This window comes from Globicephala melas, chromosome 3 (assembly GCF_963455315.2).
Source record: "Globicephala melas chromosome 3, mGloMel1.2, whole genome shotgun sequence".
NCBI lineage: Eukaryota > Metazoa > Chordata > Mammalia > Artiodactyla > Delphinidae > Globicephala > Globicephala melas.
The window spans coordinates 138684688-138697361 of record NC_083316.1 but is presented as its reverse complement, the minus strand read 5'-3'; the positions used below and the strand labels follow the sequence as shown (position 1 = coordinate 138697361).

The 12674-nt window shown below is 38.2% G+C and overlaps 1 protein-coding gene across 1 annotated transcript in view; it reads right to left on the bottom strand.

Annotated features, from left to right (window-relative positions):
• Positions 1–1425: 1425 nt before the first annotated feature.
• Positions 1426–12674, bottom strand: part of HMMR (hyaluronan mediated motility receptor) — a 28548-nt gene continuing 17299 nt past the window's right edge. Inside the window, exons 12-18 of the mRNA XM_030841241.2 lie at positions 11833–11949; positions 6973–7119; positions 6574–6726; positions 6388–6487; positions 5151–5327; positions 2318–2480; positions 1426–1538 (exon numbers count right to left, since the gene is read on the bottom strand). Coding sequence (XP_030697101.1) covers positions 1519–1538; positions 2318–2480; positions 5151–5327; positions 6388–6487; positions 6574–6726; positions 6973–7119; positions 11833–11949 — 877 coding nt within the window. The 3' untranslated portion in view covers positions 1426–1518. The remainder of the gene's footprint in view (positions 1539–2317; positions 2481–5150; positions 5328–6387; positions 6488–6573; positions 6727–6972; positions 7120–11832; positions 11950–12674) is intronic.

Here is a 12674-nt window from a genome sequence, read left to right as displayed (position 1 = left end):
ATTTCATATCTAGCATCTTGAAAATCATTCTTTTCTATATTTTGTCATTTTGGATAGTTTTAGGGGTGTGTGTGTGTGTGTGTGTAGGGTAGGAGGAGGAGCAATAAATCTGATTGCTGTTACTCCATCTTGGCTAAAAGCAGAAGTCTTGAATTCTTTCTTTTTTTTTTTTGCGGTACGCGGGCCTCTCACTGTTGTGGCCTCTCCCGTTGCAGAGCACAGGATCCAGACGCACAGGCTCAGCGGCCATGGCTCTGCGGCATGTGGAATCTTCCCAGACCAGGGCACGAACCCGTGTCCCCTGCATCGGCAGGAGGACTCTCAACCACTGCGCCACCAAGGAAGCCCTGAATTATTTCATTTTATTAGACAATTTTTCTAATTTCTACATTTCCTCTGAACTTAATTATGTATTAATATCTAATAAAATAATTTATTATGAAAAGTTATTCTTACTGTAATAGTCTCTGTTGGTCCATCAATGGGGCAACATTACAAAAAAGATGGACTATAATATCATACCAACTGTGTTAATCAGATATTTTAGATGGAGAATGACCACTTTCTAAGTAGTATATTACCATTAGTGATTCTGGAGACAAGTTGGGGAGGGGAGGGCACAGACAATAAACACAGCTTAAATAGAAGGATTAACGTAACTTCATATAATACAAGTTGTATAATTGGGTCAATGACTTAATGTGTGATTTTATTTCATATTACTTAAATATAAATCAAACACCCAGGAATCAGGCAGATGCCAAGTAGCATAAGACAAATTCCCTAAAGAGGTTATGAGCAGAGTTTCTAAGAATTAACCGCAGTTTGTTAAAAATGCAGATTTTCAGACCAAATCCCAGATTTTAATTTAGGAGGACTGGGATGGGGTCTAGGAATCCATAAATTATTAACCAACTCAGTGACTTTGGTAAGAGATAAAGAGGTTGCTACAGAATTAAGCACACCTTTATTTCTTACTTGAACTGTATAAATGGATGATGGGCAGGACAGAACGAACATTATTAGGAGAATCAAAATAGAGGCAAGCCCAAGCCAAGGTATTTTAGCCCGTAAGGTTCAGATTAGACAAGGCCTCCAATATCAAACTAAAAAACCTGGGGATTAGAGTCTTGAAACCACCTAAGGTTTCAGAATACAGAAATAATAGTTTGAGAGTCAGCATTTTTAAAAGAATATTGATTTGATGGGATGAGCTGCAAAGCTGGAAAGCCTGTCAGAAGGTTTAGAATGAGGTAATAAGGGTGAGCATCAAGGAAGAAATACTGACAATAGAAACTAAAATGTCAGAGACACTTAGTAAATGTAAAAATTCTGAACTTCCTTTCACATATGTAAGGAGAGGAAGTTACTATTAAATACGAGATTTAAAAATATTCATTACAAACAATAATAACAACAAAAGTAGCAACAATAACAATAAAAATAATAAGAATCAAATAATCTTCAACAGGCTTTTCAGATGTTTACTTGCATGATTCTTGAAACTCCATTAAGAGCTTAGGAGCAGTTTGTATTGCCTGAAAGGAGTATTAAACAGCAGTGTTAGTTTTCTAAATTAAAATGAATTCATCAGTCATTATGAACTAAAAACAGGCACCTTCTATCTTCTCTAAAGCAGATGAAGCAATGTGTGCACTCTTTAGCATAATTTTATTTATATTTCTTCATTCACTATTTCAGCCAATTTCAGTTTATTGTCAAAGATACAGAGATTTGTAGTCAAGAAAGAAGGAAAATCTACTTCTTCAAAATTACAAATTGGACATTTAGGTTAAAAATGCCAAGTGGGGGGCTTCCCCGGTGACACAGTGGTTGGGAGTCCGCCTGCCGATGCAGGGGACACGGGTTCGTGCCCCGGTCCGAGAGGATCCCTCGTGCCGCAGAGCGGCTGGGCTTGTGAGCCGTGGCCGCTGAGCCTGCGCGTCCGGAGCCTGTGCTCCGCAGTGGGAGAGGCCACAACAGTGAGAGGTCCGCGGACCGCAAAAAAAAAAAAATGCCAAGGGTATGATAGAGGGATTAACTCTGGTAGTGGGTGGGTAGGAGCAAAAAAGTCAGACAAGGTTTCAAGGAAGATATAACTTGAGCTGGGCTTGAAGGACAGATGGGATTTGAAGAAATGGAGAATAGAGAGTATGGAAGCAGGAAAGAAAAGGCATTTTATACAAAAAATCTCAGTAAGAATTTCTTTTATATCGGAAACTGTTAACAAATTTTCACAAAGATGGATAACTTGCTCAATGCTGTGAAAGGAAATCCAAAGGAAGATGAGACTTATGGACATTTATTCATTTCTTACCTTCTTTTAGCGGGGTTTTGAGAACAAAATTTTCTTTACTTTCATGAAGAAAAGACTTTGAAGGATCAAAGTGTTTGATACCCAGAACTTTATTCAATTCCTCCTGAAGTTTTGTTTCATGTTGTTTTCTTTTAGCAAGTTGAGCGCGGAGTTTTGACACCTCCTATATAAGAAAAAATACAGTCAATAAATAATTATTGAAGATCACGTTGGTGAAATACATTACCAATGTTACCGACAATTCCAAAGTTGTTCATTTTTCGAAACTTAATGGCAAAAGCCTACTAGATATAGGCTTTCAGACTATAAATTACAAAATGACTTTGAACAGCTGCGACAAAGAAGACAAGTCATTTAAATCTTCTTGTCCCTCTACAGATACAAAGCTATGTTTCTGATAAAAGTTCAACACCAAATTAAATGCTGAGATCCACTACAAGCATGATATCATGAGAAGCTCTGCTGACCTGTTCCCTAGTGATATAAAAAATTATAAAAAGGCAACCAATTAAAGCCTCTGAAAATGGTCTTAAGGTGAAACAGCAAGTGAAGAAATATTTATTCAAGCAGATCCACAAAAAGGTGGTTAAAAAAGGCAGCGGTCTATTGTGTTTGAACCAGTCCTGTTCCCTTTCTCTCCAATCCCTGCTTAGCGAAGCAAAGACTTTACATCAGACCCTTGCAGCCAAGTGCACAGGGCTCCCTCTTTCCCTAGCTCTCAGTCAGAGGCTTTTCCTGCCAGGAGGAGCAGGACATCAGCATCTCTCATCTTGCCCCCCAGCTACCTGTTGCTCTGAACCACAGCAAATGTTGTTGAGAGGTGGAGGGTCTTTTCTTCCAAGGAATGGAGGCCTTATCTCAGGTGCACAGTGCTGAAAATACTGAGACCCTGATCACCCTTTCCCTGGCTCATGTGACAATGGTTTCAAACCAAGAGAGGCAAGGTGAGAGAACCTCAGGGTGCTCCCCATCTCTCTCTCCCCCCAAGTCTACTGAGCATCTAGCTACTGGGACAGAGGTGTCATTCAGAGAAAAGCTTGCCATTGTCCGCAAATCCAGCTCTGAAGCCTGGGCTCAGAAATTTTGCCTGGTGGGAGAAGCAGGCTATAAAACACAGAGCTCCTAATTTATTCCCAAAGGATCTGACTTCACTTGCAACAGAGCTTAGAGAAGTTCAAGCTGAAGGGTGCTCTCAAGAACAGTAGAGGGACTTCCCTGGTGGCGCAGTGGTTAAGAATCCACCTGCCAATGCAGGGACACGGGTTCAAGCCCTGGTCCGGGAAGATCCCACGTGCCGCAGAGCAACTAAGCCTGTGAGCCACAACTACTGAGCCCGTGTGCCACAACTACTGAAGCCCATGTGTCTAGAGCCTGTGCTCTGCAACAAGAGAAGCCACCACAATAAGAAACCCATGAACTGCAACGACGAGTAGGCCCTGTTCGCCGCAACTAGAGAAAGCCCATGCGCAGCAATGAAGACCCAATGCAGCCAAAAAAAAAAAAAAAAAAAAAAAAAAAATAGAATAGTAGAGTTTGTAGTGCAAGGGAACTGGAAAGTGATTCAAAATGTAGGCTAGGACTTCCCTGGTGGCGCAGTGGTTGAGAGTCTGCCTGCCGATGCAGGGGACACAGGTTCGTGCCCCGGTCCGGGAAGATTCCACATGCCGCAGAGCGGCTGGGCCCATGAGCCATGGCTGCTGAGCCTGTGCGTCCGGAGCCTGTGCTCCGCAACAGGAGAGGCCACAACAGTGACAGGCCCGCGTACCGCAAAAAAAAAAAAAAAAAAAAAAAAATGTAGGCTAAATGGTAGGCTGTCTGTTTTGTAGAGGAGAACTGCTGAATGAGACGAGAGGGAGGAGCCCTCCTGGAGTACTGACATAAGACACAATTCCAACAAAGGAGCCAGAATTAGATTGGATTAGTCTGTACAGCAACTTATTATGCCCCAGGGCATTGTTGAAAATAACAGAGGGATAAGCCAGCAGCTATGAGTGTTTGGGGAGAGAGGAAGACAGCCTTACCAAAACCAAAGTCATCTCAGGTGACTGTGGGCACACCCCAAACTGAACCTTCCTCAGTAGCAACATCAGAGGCACAAACTACTGGGGCTGGGGAGGAGGAATACACTTCACTAAATAAGAAATAATAACATACCTGGAAAGGGATAGTAGTACCCAGAGGTGCTACCACATCTTACCTAAAACATCTATTTTCCAACAAAAAATTACAAAGTATGCAAACAGGAAAGCATGACCTATATACTGGGAAAAAGCAGGCAACAAAAACTGTCCAAGAGAGTAATCGGATATTGAATTTATCCAAAAAAGATTTTAAAGCCATTATAAACATGTTCGCAGAAGTAAAGGAACTAAAAAAAGGGAGTATACTCAAATTACTAGAATCAGAAATGAAAGAGGGGACATTACTACTGATATTACTAAAATAAAAAGGATTGTAAGGGAATATTATGAACAATTGTATACCAACAAATCAAATAACTAAAATGAAATGAACAAGTTCCAAGAAATCCACAAACTCCTGAAACTGTCTCAAAAAGAAATAGTCAATCTGATAGACCTCTAATAAGCAAATAGATTAAACTAGCAATCAAAAACCACCCACAAAGAAAAGCCCAGGTCCAGATGACTTTACCACTGAATTCTACTACACATTCAATAAAGAATTAATACGAGTTATTCACAAACTATTCCAAAAAAACGGAAAGGAGGAAACACTTCCCAGCTCATTTTATGAGGTCAGCACTACCCTAATAAAATAAAACCCACCCCACCCCAATATCAATATCAACAGAACTAAATGTGATTTTACAAACCGATTTGAGTTGGCTATTTTCATCTTTCAATTTCACAACATGCTTGATTTTTTGCTTTAGATTCTGATGACCCAATAATTTAGCATACGAATCTCTTAGTTTATTTAGCTGTTCCTGAGCTGCACCATGTTCATTCAACAAAGCCTGTTTCTCTGCTTCAAATGCATCCAGTTGTAGCTGAAAAATACATTTTTTTATAAAGTTAAGATTTAAACCTGCTAAATCTTACTTGACTCATATAAACTATAAGTACAACTAAAGTGAAAGAAAATAAAAAGGCAAAAGATAAAAAAAACATTATGCTGACTTACTCTTAGGGTTCTCCATAAATTGACCTTTTTTTTTTTAAAATTGACTCTTTTTAAAACAAGTTGTTTTTCATTTCAAAGATCATTATTAAAACAGAGGGAAAGAAATGAGGAAAGAAGCCCTGCTAGCCAGCCTAATCTGTATCAGCCACATCACCCCATTATAACTAATACTGTCTTCTGACTCTATTTAACTACCAAGATTAGCATTTATCCTTTTATGATCAGCGTATTAGAGAAACACTGAAAAAAAATCATAACAAAGTAAGTGTCACAAATTTACATAGCTTAATGATCAAAAGTTCACATCAGCAGAGCCTTCTAAGCTATTAACTTTAAGAAGCTTATTAAAAGGTAATTTAAAAATTTTTAGTTTCAGTTTTGGCTGCCTTGGGTCTTCGTTGCTACACACGGGCTTTCTCTAGTTGCGGTGAGCAGGGGCTGCTCTTCTTTGCGGTGGTTTCTCTTGTTGAGAAGCATGGGCTGTAGGTGCGTGGGCTCAGTAGTTGTGGCACACGGGCTTAGTTGTTCCACGGCATGTGGGATCTTCCCAGACCAGGGCTCGAACCCACGTCCCCTGCATTGGCAGGCGGATTGTTAACCACTGCGCCACCAGGGAAGTCCCTATGTATACATTTTTTTAATGTAATCTTTATAGGCTTAAAATTTACCTTTTAGGGACTTCCCTAAAGGGGAAGTAACTAGAGAAAGCGCACACACAGCAACGAAGACCCAAGGCAGCCAAAAAAAAGAAAAAAAAGTATGCATAATAATGCAATAAAATTTATAGGCTTTTTAAAATAGGAAGTTAAATTGTTACTGTAAAGGCACAGCAAAATGATCTTTCAGAAGAACCATGTCACTTTCATGACTGACAGGGAACAACATGAATTCTTAAATACAAGTAAGCTAAGGCCTAATTGACAGACCTGAAAAGGTTTTGTTTTATTATATAATTCTTCATAGAGGAGACGCCACTTATTCATTTCCTCAGTTAATTCTGCCATTGATTTTTCTTTTCCAGCTTTTCTGTAAGGGAAAATTAAATTTTAAACCATAGTATACTAAAAAAAATAACTGAGACACATGGCATTTCGGTTCTAAACCTAAATTACCTTGCTTCTCCCTTTTCCAGTTGTTTCTTAAAGTCTTCGCCTTGTTGCTTGAGTTGGTTCTGCAAATCAGTTATTTTTTTAAGAGAAGAAACTGTGATTTCTTTAACTTCTGCTTCTTTAAGTGTTGATTTGGTCTGCAGATCTAGAAGCATCCTTGGGTTTGAGAGAGAAGAGTCCACTAAACAATTTACAGCCATTTTAGTTTCTTTAACTCAAGCAACTATCAAGAACTGTACTTTTTTAACTGTGTAAATTCTTAATTTGCAATTGAAGATCACACAAAGCAAGCCATGGGACTACAGTTTCCTGCGTCACTTAGTAGCTGGCTTTCAACGACATTAAATTGTCTTAATGGTTCTCAGGTCACAGATGTCACCAGGTTTTATTTTTCCCCAATACCTTGTATATTCTTGATTTGCATTCTCAGTTGCCAATATCTCATGCTGAACATCCTCTGCACTTTTCTCAGCCTTGGCCACTTTTTCGTGAAGTGACATGTTCTCCACCTTAAGATCTTCTATCTCACTTGCTGCTGATGCTTTATAGCTTATAAAAAAGAAAAAAGGTTAAAGGATTTTTCTAATTGCTGTATGCAGGACAAACCTATAGCTGATTAGCTTATATTTTATGCACTTTTAGGCAGGGGTCCCCAACCCCTGGCCCGTGGACCGGCAGCGGTCTGCAGCCTGTTAGGAATAGGGCCGCACAGCAGGAGGTGAGCTGCGGGGCGAGCTAGTGAAGCTTCATCTGCCACTCCCCATCACTGGCATTACTGCCTGAACCACAGCCCCGCCCCTCCCAGTCCCAACCCCATGGAAAAACTGTCTTCCATGAAACCAGTCCCTGGTGCCAAAAAGGTTGGCGACTGCTGCTTTTAGGTAAAACAAATAAAATCTTATCTATTTTTGCATTTGCATAGGTAAGAATTCAGTGTTTTGAAGTCAGTACTTATATGAACTTATATGACACATGCTGTTCATTTAAAGAGTCAAGTGCCTACTATGTGCGGAAACTAGGCCTAGAGATGCAAAGAAATCAACTACCAAACATCGAAATTATCCCCAAACAAAAAGCCCACACATCCTTCCACCTATTGTCACAGACTTTATCATCCTGTGGGTAAGAGAGGGAAAAAAATGCCCCCACAGGTCTTTGCAAAAAAAAAAAAAAAGGAAAAATAAATATATATAATTAAATTTGTAGTAAGTGTTTTGAAGGAAAACTACAGAACATCTTAGCTGATTAGCTGATAGAAATGGAAGAGGCCTTTCTGAGGAATTTACAGTTAAGCTGAGACATGATGGATAGGAAGGATTTAGCTAGCCAGTTGGGGACAAGTATTTCAGAGGGAAAAGATGCATATGTGCTCAGAGACAGGTAGAACACAGTCCATAAAGAGCTGGGACTGGAGTCTAATGAACAAGAGAGGCAGGGGCAGAAGCAAGAGGCATGAGGCCAGTCATCACTGGTGGGGCACAGTGAGTGGGATTACCTGAGGGATAAAGGAGAGACTTCAAAGGTCTCTAAGTAAGTGTGTAGATTATTCTAGAGATACGTGGAGAACTGACTGGGGAAGGGGCAGGAATGCTAAACTGGAGGATTAACTAGAAGGCAATTATTTTTCAGCCCAGGTGAGTGGTAAAAGAATCTTGAACCAAGGAGTTGGCAATGGTAAGATATGAGCTCTCTTTTGGAGGCAGAATTGAAAAATTCAAGAAATAGATTGGATGTTGGGAGAAGGGGAGAGAAAATGATCAAGATGACTCTAAGATTTATGGAACGAGAAACTCAGAAGATGGAGATATCACTGACTGGGCTCAACAAGAATGAGAAACTAGAGGGAGAAAGAGGTAGAAAGGAGATCAAGAGCTGTTTTGGTCAGGTTAATGTTAGACGATAGTGAGATATCTACTTGCAGAAGTCAAGGAGGAAGCTGGATACATGGGTAGGAAGCTGAAAGGATAGGTCTGGTTTGAAGAAATAAATTTTAATGTTATTAGCATACTGATGGTGAGTGACATCATAGAATGGTTGAAAACTTCTTAAGGCAGTACTTTTTAAAATAGCAAGAAGGGAAATCGCTTTTCAGGGTTGAGAATAGCACTAAAAATTATATATATATATTTAATCTATATAATTCATATTCATGTTGACATGCATAAATTATAATTAAAATATATATACTCACATATATTATGTGTGTGTATATATATGTATGTCATAATATATCAGATGTAGGAACAGATCACAGGGGAAAGAAGGTACTAGTCAATGAATGGGTACTAGGCAATTGATTATCCATATGGGAAAACAAAAGTAAATTTTATCCCTTTATCACTACACATACAGAAATCAGTTCTAGGTGGAAAAATGAAAAGTGAAACTTTGGAACTTTTAGAAAAAAAATAGGTGAATATCTTTATGTTCTTGGGATAGAAAGAAGTTTTGGATGTGAACGTGTTCAATAAAAATTTGTAAACTTAAGCACATTAAAATCAAGAATTTCTATTTATCAGAAGAAACCATAGGCACTTCCCTGATGGTCCAGTGGTAAAGAATCCACCTTCCAATGCAGGGGCCTCGGGTTCGATCCCTGGTCAGGGAACTAAGATCCCATATGCCGTGGGGCAACTAAGCCCGAGTGCCACAACTATTGAGGTCGCATGCCTCAACAAGAGAGCCCATGTGCCGCAAACTACAGAGCCCACACACTCTTGAGCCCGCGCGCCACAACTATAGAGCCCATCCACCCTGTAGCCCGGGCACCACAACTAGAGAGAGAAAACCTGCACACTAAACTAGAGAGAAGCCCGAGCGCTGCAACAAAGAGACCGCATGCCGCAATGAAAGATCCCACATGCCCCAATGAAGATCCTGCGTGCTGCACCTAAGACCCGATGCAGCCAAAAAAATAAAGAAAAAAAATAGATAATCAGCAAGGACCTATGTATACCAAGGAGGTCTATCAACACTCTGTAATAACCTACGTGGGAAGAGAATCCAAAGATGAATAGATATATGTATATGTATAACAGAAAAAGATACTGTACACCTACAACATATACAATATTGTATATAAATGTTACCCCCCAAAAATAAAAATTAATAAAGAAAAGAGGTAGTGAGACACAAGCTTTAAAAAAAAAAAGAAGAAACCATAAAGAAAATGAAAAGACAAGCCACACTTTGCGAGAAGATATTTGCAATCCATATCACTGATAAAAACTACAAATCAACAAATTACAGAAATGAAATGAGAGAGAAATGAAAAAAAGTCACATACAAGCTTGTTACAGAAAAGGAAAGATAAATCATCCATAAGAAAAAGCTCTTTTACATTTATTACACTGGCAAAATTTATGAAGTCTGACAAGTTTTGGAGGGGAGATAGATCATTGAGAACTCACACATCACTAGTGGGAGTGTAGATTTTCACACCCACTTTGTAAAGTGATTGGGCATTAAATTTTAAGGTTGAACATTCACTTAAATATTACTTTAGATAAATTCTTACACGTGTATACTAGGAGACCACAAGAATATTCATTGAGTACTATTAAAAAAATGAAAGAAATGTGAAACAACCCAAAAGCCCAAACTGAGAATGGATAAATAGTGGTAGATTGATAAAATCAAATATTCTGTAACAGTGACCATGAAGGAACACTGGCAACACTGTGATTCAATCCTAGAAACATACCTAACGCAGAGTGAAAGGGCAAGTCCCAGGATATGGCATACACTACATGACATTTTTGGTGAAGTTCAGGAAAAAACAAAATTAGATAATATATTATTCATATGGATATACATGCTATAAAATTATATACAGGAAAAAAAGCAAGGAAATAATCAATGTAGACTCTGAGATGGTGTTATCTGTCGGAGGAAAGCATGAAGGCATGAAGATGGGATAGTGGAAGAACTCATATATATACCAAGTGGTTGAAAATCTTTTATCCTGTAGGTTGTCTTCTATGAGCTCATGCATGTTAATTTTACCTTTATGCTTTATAATTTATGTATACATTGTATATCTTTTCTATTTGTTGAACATACTAAAATAGATATAAGAAGAGCCCTTACCCCCAAATTATATAAAGTATATATAATAAGTAAAAATGTTAACATTAATATACTCTTGGTGTGAGACTGTGTGATGTATCGGTATTTGTTGTATTATCCTTTGCAACTTGTAGTCCCCTCCAAAATAAACTTTAAAAAAAGGGAAAATAACAAGTGAGAAAAATAGGAAGTGAAGAAGTGGATACAGTATATAATCTTCTATCAAGAAGATGGGCTATGAGATGCAAACTATTATATATAGGATGGATCAACAACAAGGTCCTACTGTATAGCACAGGGAACTATATTCAATATCCTGTGATAAGCCATAATGGAAAATAATATGAAAAGGAATGTATATATATATGTATAACTAAATCACTTTGCAATACAGCAGAAATTAACACAACACTGTAAATCAACTATATTTCAATAAAATAAATTAAAAGAAAAAAAAGAAGAAGATGGGGGGAATTCGCTGGTGGTCCAGTGGTTGGTTGGGACTCCACGCTTCCATTGCAGGGGGCACGGGTTCGATCCCTGGTCGGGCGAACTAAGATCTCACAAACTGCGCGGCCAAAGAAAAAAAAAGGCTACGAAGAGGAGTAGAATTTTGGGGTAAGAAGGGTGCTGGGAGTGACAGGTGTTATTGGATAACTGCAGAAGGAAGTGGGGGGTAAAGAGAGACTTTTTAAAAATGTATTTTAAAGATGAAGGCATATTGACATGATTTAATATTGACTGGAAAAATTCTAGAAGAAAGGCTGAAAATTATGAGACAAGGGATAAATGATAGCATGAGGTCACTGAAGGTTAAAGGAATTAGATACTTCATCTGTAATAAGTGGGAGGAAGACGGGATGAGCATAGATGCAGGTGCGTTTACAGGTTTGATGAAGAGGAAATAAAAGCGTTTGTATTCTTCATGAGGAAAATGATGACATCAGGAGAGTCGGACAGAAGTGCCAAAGGTCTGAGAATGCATGAAATTTGAAGTGGGTAGTTGGAAAGGGAAATTACTATATATTCTAAGATACGAGGTAACATTAAATGCCCATTTATGATTGGACACTATGGAATTTAAAGTAATACCAATTGTTTTATTTTTGTGATTATTTTGTGGACAGATGTTCCTACGTAAACACCCCTCCTTGCTCATGTATGTTCGAGAGTGCAGTCTCCCCATACAAATACCTTTCAAATTGAGCGGTAACATCTCTCAGGCTCTGCACTGTACTGTTATACCTTTCCTGCAAAAGCAGTGTGGTCTGAGCATGAGCAGCATTACTTTTCTCCAGTTCAGCTTCTTTCCTAAGAAAAAGGAACAGTTAAAAGATAAAATGCTAACTGCAAATCATTAGTCTCAGAAAGAGACTAGGATTACCTTTGACACTGTGAATCATATATCCCACATCTTCATGTTTATATCAGATACTGGCAGCTTAGACCTAAATTTATGACCTACATCTAATAGCCTGTTCATTTACATACAGCTTCATTTTATCTTTCCTGCTTTTATTTTACTTCTGTTTTCATCCTAATTTACTTACTTATCGTTTCATATCATACGTACTTAGGTAGGTAGTTTAAACACTTTTTTGGAAGAAAGTAGATTAAAAAGACTCTGAAAGAAAATCTTGATAGCAGCCAAATCTAAAGAATGTGAAGGATTACCAGTTAAAAAGCACTAGGGTTGAATAAAATTTAATTCTCTGCATTTAGACATTTAAGGAACACTAGGTACAGTTAAGTTAACTTCATTTTAAGAGTTCTTTTGAAAAAAGAGTTACAGAACTATGTGGATTTATTTTGATTACACCAATTACCACATAATAAATTGTTATCCAAAGATTCAACAACTTATTTAGTAGACTATTTTGCATAGACAGAATGGCTTTTAAGACATCTTTATAAATATATACTATAAAACTATAGAGATTTTAAAAAATATTAATATTACATATTACCACAATGGTGATACAACATTTTTGGTAGGCATATGAGCTTATAAGAGATCTTTTAAAGAACAAATAAAA